Source organism: Bos indicus, chromosome 2, assembly GCF_029378745.1.
Source record: "Bos indicus isolate NIAB-ARS_2022 breed Sahiwal x Tharparkar chromosome 2, NIAB-ARS_B.indTharparkar_mat_pri_1.0, whole genome shotgun sequence".
NCBI classification, from domain to species: domain Eukaryota; kingdom Metazoa; phylum Chordata; class Mammalia; order Artiodactyla; family Bovidae; genus Bos; species Bos indicus.
Window position 1 is genome coordinate 37964761 of NC_091761.1, and position 21392 is coordinate 37986152.

The 21392-nt window shown below is 37.0% G+C and overlaps 1 protein-coding gene across 8 annotated transcripts in view; it reads left to right on the plus strand.

Moving 5' to 3' along the window:
* The window catches only part of CCDC148 (coiled-coil domain containing 148), a 301195-nt gene that overhangs the window by 90060 nt on the left and 189743 nt on the right, over nucleotides 1-21392 (plus strand). For 6 of the 8 annotated variants that reach the window (XM_070767653.1, XM_019972422.2, XM_070767656.1 and 3 more), the window contains 5 exons: nucleotides 5303-5406; nucleotides 13657-13739; nucleotides 13936-14087; nucleotides 16494-16589; nucleotides 16666-16847. In XM_070767653.1, the coding sequence (XP_070623754.1) occupies nucleotides 5303-5406; nucleotides 13657-13739; nucleotides 13936-14087; nucleotides 16494-16589; nucleotides 16666-16847 (617 nt within the window). The remainder of the gene's footprint in view (nucleotides 1-5302; nucleotides 5407-13656; nucleotides 13740-13935; nucleotides 14088-16493; nucleotides 16590-16665; nucleotides 16848-21392) is intronic. The other 2 variants (XM_070767660.1, XM_070767661.1) reach the window with 1 other exon arrangement.

Consider the following 21392-nt stretch of genomic DNA (forward strand, 5'->3'; position numbering starts at 1 on the left):
ACGAAGACGCTTTTTAGTTACATATTTTCTAGAAAAAACTTGTTATCCAGGATTCATAACTTGGCAGATCTCAAAGAAATCTCTTGCTTTAAACTACCAAATATGGTTCAGTACTGAAAATATCTGTAGCAATCATTTTGGCAAGCTTTTTGCTTTCATTTTTGGTATCCATAGATTCATAATAATAAAGAATTATCCATTTAAAACATTTTTGTAAAATCTATTGTTTTGAATTTTGGTCAGTGAGAACAAAATGTGTCCTACATAGCTCAGCATTTTCTAACAGTCTTCTTTCCTTTCTACAAATTTCACTTTTTATTTTATTTTATAAGGAAGATGTATTGGGAATGTTGTTTTCATGATTTTTGGATCCTTCCCTTCTCATTTAATTTAGAGATACCAAGTTGACATTTTGCTTTTAATTTATTCTTCTAAGATGTGAAGAATTCCCAAATAGGACTTTTTCTTGAAAGACTCATGGCTTAGATGGAGTTAGATAATGGAAAATTAGATACAATTATTAAGATTTATTTTGTTTAATGTTATGAATGCTAATATATCAAACAGCCTACACCAACTAGAATTATGATAATACTGTCTCTGTTATCCTTTCTTATATTGTGGTTTAACTTTTTGTAAAATATGTTGGCTAAGAAATTATATTTTATTCTTAGTGTTAAATAGTTAACACATTCTGTCTTAATATTTATATTAATTATCAGTCAGTTCTCAATTTATTTTACTAATTAAATGTGCTCATTCTTTGCACATGAAATTAACAGCTTCAACAATCATTGTTAGTTACTACAGCACTTTACTGTGGCAATATTGAATGTAGACATACTTAACCTGAATGATAGAATGTTAACATTTAAAGCACATAAGATTTTTACTTCAACTTATGTCTAGAATGCTTACCTATATTTTAAAAGCGGTTAACAATAAGTATTTTTAACTAACAATAAATTCAGGAGACTTCCCTGATTTGTTTTGCTGGTATTATTATACTGATTTGATGTGATAGTGACCTATATAATTGCTATGTTATTGATCATGCACAAGTTATGGTATGCTAGATAAGATGCTAATGCTCACATTGAGTGATCTAGTCTTTCAAAGGCTGAGATTGGACCTGAAGCCAAAGAGTAAAGGTGGGCAGAAAATCAAGACCAATTTTTGGTAAATTAAATGTTAACTCTTCATTCCCAATTTAAGTACAAAAGAGATATTTCCAATTATTTTTATTTGAATTTCTTTGCTTAGCAAGAATTAATATTTCTTCTTGTCTAGCTCAAGTAATCCACCTACTATTTCTTGTTTTTAAAAACATTACAATATGGACAACTGCAAGAATACAATTACAATTGTAAAATACATTACAGTATGGACAATTGCAACATTAGAGTGAATGGAGTTATTAATCTCCACATGATATTATCCACCTTCAACTATTAACAACTCTTGACCATTGTTTCCTCTCTACTCTCACCTACAATTTCCCTCTATAACAGATTATTTCGAATCAAATCTCAGATATTATAATATTCACCATAATTATTTCACTATGTATCTTTAAAAGATTAGGGCTATAAAACCCCAAACCCTATAATACCATTACTATTAAAATGTTAATGATTTCTTAATAATTTCAAATAATCGATGTTAAATCTCCCTGATTGTCTCCAATTTTTTCAAATTTTTTCAAGTTAGCATCTAAATAATATCCATATATTATATTTGATATTTACTTTTTTAAGGTTTCCTCCTCCATCCTCTTATATTCTTATAATTTATTTTTTGAAAAAATTATAGTATTTGTTCTTTATAGTTTCTTATAGCCTGGATTTTGCTGATTATATCCTGGTGGTGTCATTAAATATGTTTTCCTATCTCTTGTATTTCCGGTAATTAGTAGTTATTTGCAGAGACTCGATCAGATTCAAATTCAATTTATTTTGGTAAGAACACATTGACAGAATCTCTGTGCTTGTCTTTTTTCATTACAAACAGTGCTGCAGTGGATAGATTAGTTTATTTATCTTTTTATACTTTGGCCAATATAGTTTTCAGGTAGATTAGTATAGGTATGATTGCTGCTGCTGCTGCTGCTGCTAAATCGCTTCAGTCGTGTCAGACTCTGTGCGACCCCATAGACGGCTGCCCACTAGGCTCCCCCGTCCCTGGGATTCTCCAGGCAAGAATACTGGAGTGGGTTGCCATTTCCTTCTCCAGTGTATGCAAGTGAAAAGTGAAAGTGAAGTCCCTCAGTCGTGTACGACTCCTAGCGACCCCATGGACTGCAGCCTACCAGGCTCCTCCGCGGTGGGATTTTCCAGGCACTAGGTCAAAGGATAAATCCATATGAAACTCCAAATTCCCTTCCATGGGAGTTTGCACCAGTTTGCATTCCCACTTGCAATGTAAGAGAGAGCATGTTTTCCCATAGCCTCACATCATAGTGTTTTGTTGAACATTTGAATTTTTGCCAATTTGATGTTAGATGAGGAATGACATCTTAGTGTAATTTTTAATTTTGACAGTTTTCATTGAGTTATAACTCACATATAGTGAAGTACACAAATCTAAAGTGTACATGTCAGTGAATTTTGGCACAGGCATATGCAACCAGCACTTAAATTGTCTACTGCTGCTTCTATCTAAAGATGGGTTATGTGGCCCATAGGACTTTTAGGGTGCTTATTTAGGGTTTTGGGAGATGGAAATGGCAACCCCCTCCAGTACTCCTGCCTGGAGAATCCTGTGGACAGAGGAGCCTGGTGGGCTGCTGTCCATGGGGTCGCAGGGTCAGACATGACTGAAGTGACTTAGCATGCATGCATGCATTGGAGAAGAAAATGGCAACCCACTCCAGTACTCTTGCCTGGAGAATCCCAGGGGCAGAGGAGCCTGGTGGGCTGCCATCTATGGGGTCACACAGGGTTGGACACGACTGAAGTGATTTAGCAGCAGCATTTAGGGTTTTATTATTTTGGCTCATCACAGTAAACTACAAATAAAACATCTACTTTCTGATGTTTTTAATGAATGTATGACTTTTATAATTTTTAATTCATCAGCATTCTGCCTAAATAATCATCTACCTTAAAAATTGACTTCAGATGGCTTGTTGCTCAGCAAACTGAATTGGAATCATCTAGAAATTACTGATAAAAAGATACAACATTAAATCTTTTTATTTTTAAAAAAACTTTTCTTTTTTTAAAAAAAGTTTTTGGCCTGAGGATAGAAGGAGAGTCAGTGAGTGAATTTACAAAGAAATCAGGATGTTCTGCAAAATATTGGAAGTGTCTAGTGAAAAATAGTAGCTTTGTTTTGACTTTTATAGTCTACCTAATTGGTCTTTCCCTGGGTCCACAGGCAGCAGCATTGATTTTTTTTTAAGCTATAAAAATCTGTCTTCATCTTTCACCAATGTGTTTTAATTTTTTTAACAATATGGACCAAATATGTCAAAGAAATCTAATTTTAAAAGTTTTGCCTGATGCAACAAACTCCAGAGACTATAGATGGCAAAAGTTGGAATGAGTTTTAGGCATTCTTTAAGCAAACACAAGAGTGTCTGAATTCAGAAACACTACATATGCACTTTTATTTTTTCAGTGAAATAGAGATGGCTATATGTTTTTCTGCAATGACCTGTTCTGATTTAAATATACTTTTCTCCAAAATTTCATAATTGTAACACTCTTAAGATTTGACTTTGTGTTTTTTTAAGTGATGCTTGGGTTATTTTATTTTCTTATACTCCTAATTTTGAATCAGTAACCAGAACAGCAGAAAGATAAACTCAAGGTTACAGTAATCAGTGAATGACAGCTAGAAATAGCATGCATTATACAGTCTTTTTAGAGTTTCTCTTCTGAAGTTTTTATATCTTCAGTATTGATCTCTTAAAACTTTCAGAATACTGAGTATTCTAGTAGCAGTGAAAATATAAAATATGCATATTTCATTGAGTTTCTGATTTGAGATTAGCATTTTTATAGATGTTTTAAAGTACTGATATGAAATATACAAGTTCAGCATATATAAATACACAAGTTCAGTGTCAGTCAGAGTCTAACCAAGAAACAGACAAATACTCAAGGATTTAGAATAGAGGGGTTGTTAATGCAGGAAATAGTTACACAGGTGATGGAGCTGAGAAGCCAGAGGGCTGTGAACCAACATAGGGATTACAACAGAAGAAAGTCATTATCTTGCCTGGGTTGGAGGGACATTTAGCAAAAGCAAGGTTGTAGCACACCCCATAGGCTGAGGTTACCCAGAGATAGCTGGAACCAGGGTAGAACTGTCAGGAAATGTTGGTGCAATGGAGAAGATGCAGATGCTTGTGGAGACCCCTCTGAGAGCAGAGAGGAGTGAATAATCCTTTGGCTTGCCTTTCCTGCCTCCCTCCAATCACCCACCACCAGTGTCTCCCTTTGGCTGAACCCAGCTGGAAGGCAGTTTCAGGGGTGTCTGAGAAACACAGGCTGCTCTCTGATGGGAAGCAGATGAGGGAGCTGGCCAAGAATGGATCTTAAGGCAAACAGACCCAAGCTTGACATAGCTTATTAGCAGAAACCCCAAAGCATGAATTATGTACATTGTTTTTGAAAAGTCATAAAATTTGGGAAAAATTAAATTGATTTGAAAATTTGGGTTTCAGTGCTCTTTTTCACTATTTCCTTGTTTAATACCTTCAAATAAAGATTTGCCTGAAGTTTTAAAAAACTATTTACAAAGTCATGGAGTCAAAAGATTAAAATTGTACATATAATTCAAGGTCATATTTCTAGTAGATGCTGAAACTAAGGCCAGTCCTCCTAATAACTTATCCAATGATTTTTTTTCCCCATCCTGTGCTGAAGGATTACATAAAACCAATCTGAATACCAAGGTTCTATGTGATTCTGATATTTACAACCTTGATGGTCTTGACCAAGTTTTTTAATCTATCTGAACCTCAGTGTGTTCATTTGTAAAATGAGAATAATGATATTATGATGCTTGGCAGGGAAGATGTGTAAAAAGGCAAGAAAATATATAGAATATTCATGCAAATTTTCCTTGAGTTGGATGAATAAGGTGTTATTTATTGTATGTGTGGAAAATAGATTTGTTTCCTTTCTAAAGAAAGAAAAATAACTTTCTTTAGAAAGATGCTAGTGTTAGAAAATGCAGGAATAGGATTGACAAAGAGAAAATATTTAACTTAGAAAATACAAATTAAACATTTTTGTTTTGGAAACACTTAAAAAACATCAGAATTGCTTCTCTTTTGTTCCTCTGAATCTAGATCAGAAAAACAGTGCAGACTTCAAAGTTATCTAAAGAACAAACACTAATAAAGCAACACAAGCAAGTGTGGTGGCAAGAACACCAAAGGCTAAACGAAGTCAGGTAAGAACTGAGAGAAATCTCAATATGAATATGCAGGAATTACTGAGCTGCACTTATCTAGGTAGATGTTCTGTAACTTTCTATTTTAATTAAACCATTATAATCAAAATGTAACATTACAGTTGAATTGGACAGTAAATCAAATTAAAATCCTTTCCTTTCTTACTCTAAAGCAGTTACACTCCAATACAGTTTTTTTCAAAAAATAAAAAAAGAGCCCTTTCATTTCTTCAGTTTAATTTGGAATCTGTTAAATATATTAATTTATTAATACATTTCCTTTCCTTCAGAAAAAAAGAGATAATCTTCTATATATGCTAATCACTTTTCTGCACTCCCATTCATACTTGTATTTATATTATACTTTAGCACATTGGATTATAATATTAGGCTTACATATTTGTCTTCTTACAAAGTGATAAACTTCTTGGGGACAAACATCCCATCATATTCATCTTTACCTCGGATACATAGAAAGAGATAAATGTTTCCAGTAAATGAACTAAGGGATTCAAATTGAGTGATTTCTAAATGTAGCTGCATCATAACTAATTCAATTTGGATTTTTGACTTTTGCTGTTATTTTCAGCAGTCACTTCAAGATAAATTAAAACAAAATAATGATTTTATGTGGTGGTGGTTTGGTTGCAAGTCGTGTCCGACTCTTGTGATGGACTATAGCCTACCAGGTTCCTCTGTCCATGGGATTCTCCAGGCAAGAATACTAGAGTGGGTTGCCATTTCTTTCTCCAGAGGATCTTCCTGACCCAGGAATGGAACCCAGGTCTCCAGGCATTGCAGACAGATTCTTTACCAACTGAGCCACATTTTATACTTGGTCTTAAATGTAATCTTTGAGAGAGAAATTCCTTTTCAAAGGTCAAGGCAGGAAGAGGAGGCAGATGTGTTTCCCCTCCTTTTGGGGCATATATATTAGTTTTAATGATGGTGGTATTTATAAAGTATGCTTTTTAAAATATATACTTGTAAGCATATATTTTATAAAAAACAGATAATTTTGTGGTCTCATTCTAAGCTAAACTTCCAAGTATTAATACCATTAACTTTATTTTTGACATGCATGCTTTTCAGATTATAGGAGTTTCCTATTCTGGCAAGTGATTCCTACATGTGACGTAAAAGGCTCATGAATGGAAATAGTTTTACATTATTATATAACTTAAAGAAAAAATTATATAGACTTTCTCATTCATATTTCCAAAATAAAAACAAATCACATCCACCTTATCCCTCAAAATACCAACTTTTATGGAGATAATGTTTGAGCCCATTGGAAAATTTTCTTTTTAGATTTGCATAATTGAAAAATGAAAGCCTAATTATGGTGTTCACTGATGCAGGCTCAAATATAAAGACACTGGAGAAAGTTATCTTGGCTATTCCATACCCTTCTTCCTGTGTGTATGTGTTGTTCTTGAGGTAGATAAAAGAGGTATATACATATTATTATGGAAAGTAATTCTTTCGGGCTGAACTGGAATGACACAAAGATGATGAAAATTAGGAATATTCACGTAACAACATTATGTCTTGAAACTTGTAAGAACTGAAATTGGATAAACAAGAAGAATTCCAAGATAACTTTCTCTGTTTTCTTGAATGTAGGCTAATTTCAACGTGTAGTCAGTGAAATTAAAAACTACTAGTGATGGAAAGAAAGTTCAAGAAATGGCTAAAAGTTCAGGAATTTAAGGACCACCAGAAAATCAGGAGTTTAAACTCTGTGTCTCTCAATCTTTAAAACCTACCTTCCTTTTTAATAAAAGATTGAAAGTAAAATATTTTTATGTATCACCATAAGAGACTTCATTTAAAAATCTCAGATCCCCAGAAGGTAAGGGCTTCCAATGGCATCTAGCTTCTGCTGGGTAATTTAGTATATACCAAGTAGTATGTTGGGGCATCCCTGGTGGCTGAGACAGTAAATAATCCGCCTGCAGTGTGGGAGACCTGGGTTTGATCCCTGGGTCGAGAAGATCCCCTGGAGAAGAGAATGGCTACTCACTCCAGTATTCTTGCCTGGAGAATTCCATGGACTGAAGAATCTGGCGGGCTACAAGCTATGGCGGGTTGCAAAGAGTCAGACGTGGCTGAGTGGCTAACACTTTCACTCACTTTCAGGTAGTATGTTCAGTACTTTACACGCTTTGTTTCATTTAATCTTTACAATGACCCTGCAGAGTAGGTATCATTGTTATCCTAATTTTACAGATGGGAACCTTGAGGTTCAGAGGATTAAAGTTATTTGCAGAAGGTAAATCAGCTAGCTTATGTGGAGGTGGTATTGAATCATTTGCCTTTAACTCCTAGGCTTATTGAACATGGATCTGAGCAGGTTTTTCTCTTTTTCTAGTGGGGTCCATTCACATCACCTGAGATCTAATTGGTCTAGCCTTGCTAGGGAAAAAAAAAGTAAAGCATTTCCCTAAACTTAGTTCTTTGAAATCTATCATAAGAAGATTAGATGATTAAAATTTCAAAGTAGAAAATTATATTTTATATTAAATTTATAAAATTATATTTACTATTACTATGGTTTCCAAACTATACCCCCTTGAAGACCTTGATACAACTTGGCAGGAGCACTTTCTTCCTTGTTTCAGAATGAGTGGTTTAGAGATTAGGAGGAGGTTATTTATATTGGCCATGTGGTAAGGAATTACAATTATTATTTTAATAGAACTTTTGAGTAATAAAGTTTGAGAGGTTTATTTGTAAGCCTTACTACTTTTACTATAGTTTCTTTTAGAAATATATGTCATTTACTCATAATTTTAGTTTTAAAGCATTATTTTAAAAATAGCACCTTTATCCAGAAAATATCATGAGGTTTTACCAATAATTAAATATTATCTGGAAAAGTGTCTTTAAGTATGAAAATGAGACCAGTACCCATAGTGTGTGACTCAGGCCATCTGATAATTTACTGAGTTCATCCCTTAGCCAATTATTGTGAGATTTCCTTCCCTGCCTTTTCTGGTACACAGAAATTGGGACAGCCTCTTACAAGAGAGAAAAGCCAATCAAACAGATAGTCTGAGGTCCCCAACTGTCTGCACTGCTGAATTCCTTCCTTGTTGGAGGGGTAGAGCTCTGGCCTTCAGCCTGTCTGGTGCCCTCATTTTCTGCTGATTCTCTGTCTGTTAGTTCCAATGAAGGAACTTTAACATCCTCTCTTACTCCATCTTTCACAGTCCTTGCCACTGTGCTGTTGTTTGCATAAATGGCTTATGACTCCACCACTCTCCAGTGCCCCATGTTTCACTTGTTCTGCCTAAATTGGTAATTTTGCCTCAGAAATCCCAGGAGGCTCTGGGTAACTTTCGATCTCCTAAAGAGACTGATTCTACTACACCTGGAACTTTAGCAGCATCTTGGAAGGGCAAGGAGTGTGAGAGTAGACTCCCGAGAGCTCAAATGTGTCCTTATCAGGCTGATTTATCTTGCAAGAGATTGCATTGCAACTGGGTTTATCTAGGAAGTAGATTAATATATCCTCTAGACAAACAGTCACACAAAAACTCAGGAGAATTTTTGTAGTATCATCTTATTCAGTGGTACCAGAGGACAGGTCAAGTAGCAGTAGGAAGTACTTAAATTGGCAGATTTGGACAAGGAAAGTTGCCTTCAATTTGTTCCATCTTCAGATGCGGAGGCAGTTGTATGTGCTGCAGAGTTCTGGCTTGGTGAACACTTGGTACTAAGTCTACATGTCAGTGGTGAACAGGCAGGGTTCTCTTCCCAAGAGTTACCAATTTTAATGCCTTTGAGCCCATTGCAATTTTTATCTGTATTTCCTCAATCAAATTCTACAAAACAGATATATTCTTCAAGATACTCCATGGAGAATAATGAATTTCCATGTCCCATAATTAGGAAAATATTACATATTTCATCCCTTTTTGGAGAACCTCAATGCACTTTAGCATAATCAAGTTTCTGAATAATCCAGCACTATGTAAACTTATCTGATTTGTTTAGTTCACCATTTCCAAGTTTTCCCTACCATCTTATTGATGTTTCTGTTTTATGATTTGGGAAACAATGTATATTCACAAGCTTGTCATGTAGTACTTGGTTCTGGATTTTGTTAGCCAATTAGGACAGTTAGAGAAATAGACTAGTCTTGCCTGTTGGGTCAGGGTTGTTGATCTAGAAAGCCAGGATGGAGCTTACTAGAATTATTACATGCACAGTAGCAGATTGATCTCCTCTATGAACAAAGCCAGTTCTGTTGGTTTTTATGTTCTACTATGGCTTTCTGGATGATGAAAATATAAGAGGACTGAGCTAAATAATTTATAAGTGCTATATTTTTGTTTAAAAAATCTAAGTAAAACTTCCCTGGTGGTTCAGTGGTTAAGAATGTGCCTTGCAACTATAAAACACTGATGAAAGAAATCAAAGATGACACAAATAGATGGAGAAATATACCATGTTCGTGGATTGGAAGAATCAACATAGTGAAAATGAGTATACTACCCAAAGCAATCTATAGATTCAATGCAATCCCTATTAAGCTACCACGGGTATTTTTCAGAGAACTAGAACAAATAATTTCACAAGTTGTATGGAAATACAAAAAACCTTGAATAGCCAAAGCAATCTTGAGAAAGATGAATGGAACTGGAGGAATCAACCTGCCTGACTTCAGGCTCTACTACAAAGCCACAGGCATCAAGACAGAAACACAGATCAATGGAACAAAATAGAAAGCCCAGAGATAAATCTGCACACCTATGGACACCTTATCTTTGACAAAGGAGGCAAGAATATACAATGGAGAAAAGACAATCTCTTTAACAAGTGGTGCTGGGAAAACTGGTCAACCACTTGAAAAGACTGAAACTAGAACACTTTCTAAAACCATACACAAAAATAAACTCAAAATGGATTAAAGATCTAAATGTAAGACCAGAAACTATAAAACTCCTAGAGGAAAACATAGGCAAAACATTCTCTGATGTAAACCATAGCAGAATCCTCTATGACCCACATCCCAGAGTAATGGAAATAAAAGCGAAAATAAACAAATGGGACCTAGTTAAATTTAAAAGCTTTTGCACAATGAAGGAAACTATAAGCAAGGTGAAAAGACAGCCTTCAGAATGGGAGAAAATAATAGCAAATGAAGCATCTGACAAAGAATTAATCTCAAAAATATACAAGCAACTCCTGCAGCTCAATTCCAGAAAAATAAGTGACCTAATCAAAAAATGAACCAAAGAACTAAACAGACATTTTTCCAAAGAAGACATACAGATGGCTAACAAACACATGAAAAGATGCTCAACATCACTCATTATCAGAGAAATGCAAATCAAAACCACTATGAGGTACCATTTTACGCTAGTCAAAATGGCTACTATCACAAAGTCTACAAGCAATAAATGCTGGAGAGGGTGTGGAGAAAAAGGAACCCTCTTACACTGTTGGTGGGAATGCAAACTAGTACAGCCACTATGGAGAATAGTGTGGAGATTCCTTAAAAAACTGAAAATAGAACTGCCATATGACCCAGCAATCCCACTGCTGGGCATACACACCGAGGAAACCAGAATTGAAAGAGACACGTGTACCCCAATGTTCATCGCAGCACTGTTTACAATAGCCAGGACATGGAAGCAACCTAGATGTCCATTGGCAGAGCTGTGGTCCATATACACAATGGAATATTACTCAGCTATTAAAAAGAATGTATTTGAATCAGTTCTAATGAGGTGGATGAAACTGGAGCCTATTCTACAGAGTGAAGTAAGTCAGAAAGAAAAATACCAATACAGTATATTAATGCATATATATGGAATTCAGAATGATGGTAACGATGACCCTATATGTGAGACAGCAAAAGAGACACAGATGTAAAGAACAGACTTCTGGACTCTGTGGGAGAAGGCGAGGGTGGGATAATTTGAGAGAATAGCATTGAAACATGTATATTATCATATGTGAAATAGATCGCCAGTCCAGGTTCTATGCATGAGACCGGGTGCTCAGGGCTGGTGCACTGGGATGACCCTGAGGGATGGGATGGGGCGGGAGGTGGGAGCGGGGTTCAGGATGGGGAACACATGTACACCCATGGCTGATTCATGTGAATGTATGGCAAATTGTATGGCACAATATTGTAAAGTAATTAGCCTCCAATTAAAAAAAAAAAAAAGAAAAGAAAAGAATGGCCTTGCAATGGAGAGAGTGCAAGTTCGATCCCTAGTTGGGAATGGGATCCTAGATGCCACAGGGCAATTAAGCCTTTATACTGAAACTGTAAGAAAAAATCCCAAATGACGCAACAAAGACCTGATACAGCCAAATAAATTAAAAAATATATATATGTTATGAAATAACTTCTGGGTATACTCCACTGTCATGCACCCATTCTCAGTATATCAGTTTCATCAGTTCAGTCACTCAGGTGTGTCCCACTCTTTGCGACCCCACTGACTGCAGCACACCAGGCTCCCTTGTCTATTACCAATATTTGAAGCTTGCTCAAACTCATGTACATTGAGTTGGTGATGCCATCCAACTATCTCATCCTCTGTCATCCCCTTGTCCTCCTGCTTTCAATCTTTCCCAGCATCAGGGTCTTTTCCAATGAGTCAGTTCTTCGCATCAGGTGGCTAAAGTATTGGAGATTCAGCTTCAGCATCAGTCCTTCCAATGAATAGTCAGGACTGATTTCCTTTACTGGTTTGATCATTTTACATATGATAATATACATGTTTGATTGACTGGTTTGATCTTGCAGTCCAGGGGACTCTCAAGAGTCTTCTCCAACACGACAGTTCAAAAGCATCATTTCTTCAGTGCTCAGCTTTCTTTATAGTCCAACTCTCACATCCATACATGACTACTGGAAAAACCAAAGCTTTGACTAGATGGACCTTTGTTGGCAAAGTAACGTCTCTGATTTTTAATGTGCTGTCTAGGTTGGTCATAGCTTCCAAGCAAGTAAGCTTGCTTCCAAGCTTACTCCTTGGAAGCAAGGAGTAAGCATCTTTTAGTTTCATGGCTGCAGTCACCATCTGCAGTGATTTTGGAGCCCCCAAAATAAAATCTGTCACTGTTTCCATTGTTTCCCCATCTTTTTGCCACGAAGTGATGGGACTGAATGCCATGTTTATGATCATGGCATCCAGTCCCATCAATTTCATATGTAATCTTAAAAAAGCTTTTGACTAAGACCATATGCTAAAGAAATAGTGTCATCTACAGTAGCACCCCCTCCTTTATACATGTAAACAAAACCCTTGTCTCATATTTGTAAATTGGCTTAAAAGATGATGACACATATATAAAATAGGATATCATGCAGCCACTAAGGTAAACAATAATTACAAAAATTACTTGGAATAAATAAATAATTATTTATTATTATTAAAGTTAGTTTTCAAAAAGTCTTAATGTAAAATGGTAGATAGGCTATAATTACAACTATTTAAAATATTCATGCATATAGACAAGGACTAGAAACTTACATACAAAAATAAAAATAATCATATTAAAGTATTATATTGTTGCTATTTTCTTATTTTATACCATTTAAATAATGTATCTTAACAATCATAACAAATCAAAACTCTTTTTATGATTTTTATCAAACCTGCCATAAATAAGGGATTGAGTACAGTATATTTATGTCCATTTAGTGCTGGTTATAGTTTTACTCTAAAATGACTATATTTAAATAATATAGTAAAAGTTTATTAAGATTTATTATATTTTTGGTATGTAAAATACATACTTTTACTCCCATTTCCCTAAGTCAGGACCTTCTCTGAACTTTTAAAATAACCTCCTTGTTGGTCCAGGTTTGCCTGATCCCCTCTTCATCTTCCATTTTTATTGATCACCCTCCTTCCAGCCCATCGTCCATCTTGTTGCCTTGGAAATCTTTCTGAAACACAGATCTGAATTGGTGTGGTCAGCTTAATATCCTTCTGTGGCTCCCCACTTCCCACTGCTCTTTCCACCTGAAATAGTGCAGGGATGTATCCTGTCCTTGCCTTGCTAATGCTGTTACTTCTGAGGTATGCAGCCATACTTCTGTCTCTCTCAGTGTCTTGGAGATTATCTAATCGATGTTAGGAATGTAGTATGCTGTCTGAATTAATGAACAGGTGAATGAAACCACATTAGATTGAGTATTTCTACTGCTAGTTATTTTTTAACTTGTATATATGTTTATGATTATAATATAATTGATTAAGATATTGTCTATTTCAGATACAAAATGGAATCTGAAATAAAATCCTTATTCAGTGAAGAGAACATTGGAAATGAATGTCTTTCTGACCTTATGAATTTTGGTAGGTTTTGTTTTTTCTTTGGTCCCACATTTAAAGGGGAGTTTTGTTTTAAAGATGAAAGTGGGCCACACATTTCAGTCTTTTAAATATTAACTGCTGTTTGTTTTTTTCTAAAGGAATCCAAAAAATCTGCATCTTAATGACCTGTTCTTGAAGAAACTTAATAATGTGTTGCTTTGATTTTGTTTCACCATAGAACAGGAGTTATCAGAACAATGGTGCACATATCTTAAAAATGTAATAAATCCTATTCAGCAATTGAGAGAAGATCTAAAATACAGACAGCATCACATTTCACAGTATTCACACTCACACAGTGAATCTAACTCTATGAAAGTATTGGAAGAGGTCAGTATATCTCCTTTACTTTTAATACTGTAATATTTGGAAGAGTCTGAGATAAACGTGTATGTTTTATGTGCTTAAATAGAATGTATAGCAAATTCTGTCCCTTAATCTGTCCAACATGCTCATTTCTCACCTAGAAATGTTACAATAATTTCATAACCCTGCTTTCCTCCTTTCTCCTCCTTCCAGTGTATTCTGAGATCCTATCCTAGGGACAGGGTTTAAGTCATCCTCCTGGTAAATCCCCTCAGGGCTCCTACTGGCCAGGGTTCCTCCTGTAATAGGGGTGGGGCAAGTGTGCAGCCTGAGCCCCTGACCTTTAGCTCAAGATCCTTAGCGTGAGACCTTTAAAGAGAGACTGTTAGAGTGAGATCCTTAGAGACCGTTAGCATGTAACCATTAAGGGGTGACTGTTAGCGCTGTGGTTACAAGTCCCACTTCACCAGCAGTCAGCCATGAGGTGGTCCTCACAGCACGAAGTGTGGTGAGAAGTGGATCACCACCCTCTCTGGGGTGCTCCAGGCCCTCTGACCTCTAGCTGGCAGGTGAGCTGGTGGACCTGGGGAAAGGGTGAGGGCTGTGTCCTTCAAGGCTCCAGAACCTTCACCATGGCCACCCACTGGCCAGGCCCAGGCCCTGAAGCAACAGCAAAACTCTCCCCAATCCCCATCTTTTAGACCTAATGGTGTGGCAGTCTCCATGGGCCACAGTCTGTAGGACCAGGTTCCCCCAGCTTTGGGCCATGTGATGGCTGGGTCCTGGGCTTCTTGCTCCCTCAGTGATAATGGCTGGGCAAGGCCTGGGGAGTGGACCCTGAAAGTGCCACCGGCTGAGATCTGTCTCCTCAGCCAGGCCTGGGCACTGGTGGGAGGACCCAGACTGCTTGCTGGACTAATGCTCCCAGGCAAGGTAACCGGCTGGCACAGGGACTCCCTCCTCCTAGCCAGAGTCTGGATCTTGGCGGGAGGGGAGAAGTTGAACCTTGGGACTTTGCTCTTTCTTGTTAGAACAGAGACTGTCATTTGTTTCAGTGGAGGTTTGCATGATCTTTGTGACCTGACCATGACTTAACTTGGAGAACAAAGGATCTGACACTAGAATTTTGCAACAACTAACTATGGCCCCTCCCTTACCTTTCGTATAAAAAGGGATTTGCTAAAAGCTTTTGGGGAGTTTGGGGTTTTTTAAGGCATGAGCCACCTGTCTCTTTGCAGGGCCCTGTAGCAAGCCTTTCTCTGCTCCAAACTCTGACATTTTGATATCTCTTGGCCTCACTGTGTGTTGGGTACCTGGTACCAAAACTCCCCATGCATCTGACCCCACCTTCCACCTCTTTAGTCTTACTATCTATCTGATACCCTGCTTTACCTACTAGACTTTGTCCTAACAGTGCTGGCCTTCTTCCTATTCCTCACATAAGCCAGACTCCTTCCTGTCTCAAGGCCTTTGCACGGGCTGTTTCTTCTGTCCCACTGATGGCTCTTTTTGTCTTTTAGTCTTAGCATTAATGTCCTTTCCTCTGAGATGCCTGTACTGACCACTCATACGAGAGAAGCCCCAGTCACTCCCTATCCCCTCACCCAGTTTATACCTCACTTACCTCCTCCTGATACTTTCTTACCTACTTTTTTATGAGTTTACTTACTACAATGGCAACCCACTCCAGTACTCTTGCCTGGAAAATCCTATTGATGGAGGAACCTGGTAGGCTGGAGTCCATGCAGTCGCAGAGAGTGGGACACGACTGAGTGACTTCACTTTCACTTTTCACTTTCATGCATTGGAGAAGGAAATGGCAACCCACTCCAGTGTTCTTGCCTGGACAATCCCAGGGATGACAGAGCCTGGTGGGCTGCCGTCTGTGGGGTCACCCAGAGTTGGACACGACTGAAGCAACTTAGCAGCCACTGACTAGAGCATAAACTCCTTTATCATGGTTGCCACTGTATGTAGGCTTTCAGGTGATTTTTTTCTTACTCTATTTTTTTAGTTGCTTTTGTAGTATTGTCATATTGCTTTCATAAATAATTAAAAATGAACATTAAAAATCAGTGCCCATCTGGGGATTAGTAGCAAGGATGTGAGGAAAGGAGGGGGTGATTGGAACAGAGGCAGTCTGGTAAGCTTTCTGCCTTATCACAAACAAAACTCACTGTGAGTGCAGAGTGGCTATAATTGAACTCATTTTGGGGTTATCTGTCCAGAAGCCCCTTTAAAGCTCCTTTGCCTGATGGACACTGCCTGGATGTGACATCTCTTGAACCCTCTTCCATGGATTCTGAAAGGGACTTTCACTTATTTAATTTGTCATCACTTACTGACTTTTGAGACAAATTTCTGTGACTTTAAATTTAAATATTGAATAAATCAATAATTTGCATACCACTTGCTTTAAATGTCCTATAGGTTGACTTCGTGAAGAAACAATTGAAAGCTGTCTATGAACAACTTAGGCTAGAGCAACAGGAAATAGAAAATTATCTTTCAGACTGGAGCATGAAAGTAAGTGCAATACAGATAGTAATCTATCAATTTGTCATTTATATTAAATAGAACAATCATATAATTTTTTTTTCAGATATTAGATCATTCTTCAGAAGAAAGAAGTAACCTGCTTAGTCAACTGCCCATGGAATTAGAAACTTTGGAATGTCCATACCCTGACTTGAAATCTTCAATCCTTAATGAATTCTATAACTTTACAGAGAAATATCAAAAGAAACTTCAAGATTTTGATCTGCAGTTAGAAGACATATACAGGTGATGAGCTAAAACTTCTTCAATTATGTAGGTTTTTGTCATAAAATTTTTTATTTTTTTTAGGGGTCACTATACTTCTAATTTACCATTTTTAGAGGCACCTTGTGCTTGGAATATAGTCTACCAGTAAATGTTTAAATTGACTCTTGAAAGGAGAGGTTTTCTTATTTTTTCTGCAAAGTAATTTCCCTGAAGTAACGGTTTTAAAGATTTGTATATGGTTAAAGTATCTTTCTTATTTATCACTTTACTATTGGTAAGAAATAGTTTTTAAACATGAATTTTTTTAAAACTTGAATTTTTTATAACTGAATTTTCATTTCAAGATATGAAGCTTCTCTTCAGTGGAAATTTTAAAATCAGTACTAAAAATTGATTACAGAGGAAAATATACCCATGTAATTATGTTATCTGTAATCTACCATGATTTTGCCCTATACTGAATACAAAACATATTTTATAAACTTTTTTAGAAAATGCACTGTTAAAATTCAAGTTTAGTTAATTTACAATTTTGTGTTAGTTTCAGGTGTATAGCAAAGTGACTCAGCTATATATATATATTTTTCAGATTATTTTCCATTATATGTTATTATAAGATATTGAATATAGTTCCCTGTGCTATAGAGTAAATCCTGTTGCTTTAAACTAGACTTTGTCCTAACAGTGCTGGCCTTTCTGTTACTTTACGTGTAGTAGTTTGTTAGTCCCATATTCCAAATTTATCTCTCCACTCATTTCTGCTTTGGTAAGCATATGTTTGTTTTCTATATTTGTGAGTCTGTTTCTTTTTTGTGCATAGATTCATGTATTATTTTTTAGATTCCACACATAAATGATAACATGTAATACTTGTCTTTCTCTGACTTCACTTAGTAAGATAATCTCTAAGTCCATCCATTTTGCTGTAAATGGCAATAAGAAAATGACTTTTGATTGTATCATGAGAATGACAATCCTCTTCTGAATGACAACTATAATGCTAAGTGACTTAAAATTCTTGTTGGCAAGGCCATCTTCTCTAGTGTAAATTCTATATTAAAATTCATTTAATGAACAAACTGAGAAATGCCACCCTGGGTCAAATCAATAACCTACTTCATATAGTGTTAAGTATATAAAGTTTCTGGGGAACATTTTGTAGGAAAATATGCTTTTTACTCTATTATGTTGAATTCAAAAATTTCCCCAAAGAATGTACATTTTAAAAGAAAGAAACACTATTGAAGGGACATATTTATAGTAAATTAGAAGTAAAAGACACTTCCCTTGAAATGAAAGATGATAAATGTGCAAATATTCAGTTCAGTTCAGTCGCTCAGTCGTGTCCGACTCTTTGCGACCCCATGAACTGCAGCACGCCAGGCCTCCCTGTCCATCACCAACTCCCGGAGTTCACTCAAACTCATGTCCATCGAGTCGGTGATGCTATCCAGCCATCTCATCTTCTGTCGTCCCCTTTTCCTCCTGCCCCCAATCCCTCCCAGCATCAGGGTCTTTTCCAATTAGTCAAATTTTCACATGAGGTGGCCAAAGTATTGGAGTTTCAGCTTTAGCATCAGTCCTTCCAATGAACACCCAGCAAATATTAGTATTTATTATATTTCTTAATGAATTGCTTGTGAATGAAGCTCTTCTATGTAAAATTACTAGTGTTAAGAAATTAATAACAAAGACAATCTTAAATCCTACCAACCCGAGCTCTTTGCTTTCTTAGCTTCTTGATCCAGACTCCTCTGTGAGAGCTTCTGTGTGTCTCAGCTCTCAGAAAGGCAATCCTAGGTGAAGTCTGTGGCTTTCAAGACCTAAGCTGGTTTCTTACTTCTCTGTGGCAACGGTCACATGTTCCTCATAGGCAAACATGTTTGTGGTCTCCTGAAAGCCCCCTGCCTTTCTGTCTTCCTTTCTTCCCATCTTGTAATAAAGCTGAGAAAATATTAATAATATATAATTAATAGTTTATTGATTAATTATACTTTAATTGAAACTCAATCACAGTGAAATATTAACCATGTACTTAGTTTATCTCTAATTGTAAAATAAACATCCTCTCTCCCTTCCCAACCCCAACCTTGTTAAAGAGATTTTAGAACTCATCCAGCAAGGATGAGGGGGTTTTTTGTGTTTGCTGTTGGTGTTTTTAGTAATTAGACTGATTGTGCCATGAAGGGAGGTAAACCTGACTGTCGTTTTAAAGTGGGTTGGCTGCCCCATGACCTTTCTTCCCAGATGGCATCTTGTCCCTCAGGAAAGCTGGCTGAGACTGTGGTATTTCTAGGTTAATGGCTCCTAAACATGGAAGCTTTGCCTTAGCAGCCTGTATCAGCTCCCTTCCACTAGGATCTATTTTTTACAACACACTTTCTTACCTCTGTTTGAATCTAAACTCTTTGTGCTCTTCTTTTGGGTAACCCTGCACCACTCAGTAAAGACTGAGATTCACAGCTCCATTGCCATTACTGAGATTAGAGAATGAGATGAATATGCTAAGATTTCTGCACAAAGAAGCAGCACTGAAGGAAAAATAGCTCAGAAAGACTTGATGGAAGAAGTATGATTCACTATGGAATCTGAGGAATGCATAGGGTTAAAATAAGACAGAAGGGCGCTGGTAAGAACCTTCCCAGAAGGTATATTCAATGCTGAGGCTGTACACCCTAGAAGATAAAGTAATTAGCAATATTTGTATCGTTAGCACCAAGCATATCCTGGTACATAGCAGCTTCTAAATAAATGATTGCTCAATTGAGATGAATGAAAGTTGAAAACAATGAGGTGAGAGTGGCAAGTCCTGTTATGAGAGCAGTAGAAAAGTACTTTGGAAGAATATGGGTTCATAAATTCTAGTTTAATAGTCTGTTTGTCACATATAATTATCCAGAATAAATTTCATATAGCTAATGATATGTTCTACTTGATGATATTTATTCAGTAATCCTTAATATACAGTGGTCGCTGCTAAGCTCCTTGGTAAGGGGTTCAACAGGTAGACTAGACTAGAATGTGTCCTTCCCTTTAAGAAGGCTTGGAATATTGAGGGGAATGGACATATGCACATTTACCCTGACCAAATTATAGACAAATGCCAACTGCAGAGACCATGACAAATATGCTGGCAGTGAATGATGAAACACCAATAAAATTGAATGAGATTTCAGAAGTAGTCTTACTGAGGAGAAAGAGAATAAATAGGCTATTCTGAATAACTACAGAGGTGGTGTGCATCAGAAATCTCTGGCTATTGGTGAGTCAGTCATGTAAATATACTGTTCTATCTAGCACAATGAATTATATGTTTAACTCTCATTTGCCAATATCTGCCATGATTTGGATAAGACCATTTCACCTTTTGGTTCTAGTTTTTAGGCCTTGTAAGAATTCGCATAGCTTGTGTACATGTATGCGTACACCTGCACAAGTGAGTGTGTATATATTTTAAATAGATGCCTACTGCTAGGACTAAGAAGGCTGAAAGGTCTGGGGGACATTTTTAAATTATAAGAAATTTTCATTGCGATCATGGTTAATCCCAACATTTAACTGCTCCTATTTAGTAGCAGCTTGCCAGTTTGGATTGGAATGATTCCATCCCCAGATCCAAAGGTACACCCTAGCTGGGAATGTGTACCAGTCAGTAGCTTCATTTCCTCAGGCCACAGCAAAAGGTGGTCCAAATCAGAGCAAAGCTCAGAACTTTTGTTAGATACAGGTGAGAAGTAGTGCATTCTTTTCACTGTGGTTCTACCAGGAAAGTACACAACTGTGGTTGCTGCTGGCAGCCATGTTGTGAGTGAAGGAGAGCAGCAAACAAGCAGAGGAGAGGGTACAGATACCATGGGAGACTGGGTTGGTACCTTGTTTGAACAGCATGGGAAACCAACCTCATTGCTGCATTTCCAAAAGCAATTAGTCCAATTAATGTCTTAAATCAGTTTGACTATAAAATTCCTAATTTTATTCAATAGTTGATCTGATTTCAAAATACCCTGCTGCTGCTACTGCTAAGTCGCTTCAGTCGTGTCCGACTCTGTGCGACCCCATAGACGACAGCCCACCAGGCTCCGCTGTCCCTGGGATTCTCCAGGCAAGAACACTGGAGTGGGTTGCCATTTCCTTCTCCAATGCATGAAAGTGAAAAGTGCAAGTGACGTCACTCAGTCATGTCCGACTCTTCACGACCCCATGGACTGCAGCCTACCAGGCTCCTCCATCCATGGGATTTTCCAGGCAAGAGTACTGGAGTGGGGTGCCATTACCCATGACTCATGAAATTAATCTGTTAATTTAATACAATTGAAATTGAAGAATTCTTGAACATTATTCCAAAATATATTAGGAAGATTAAGGTTGTGAAATTGCCCAAAGTTTCAGAATGAAGAATAACTGGGGGTGGTTGTTCAGATGCTCCGTCATGTACAACTCTTTGCAACCCCATGGACTGCAGCACGCCAGGCTTCCCTGTCCTTCACCATCTCCTGGAGTTTGCTCAAACTCACGCCCATTGTGTTAATGATGCCATCCAGCCAATCTCATCCTCTGTCACCC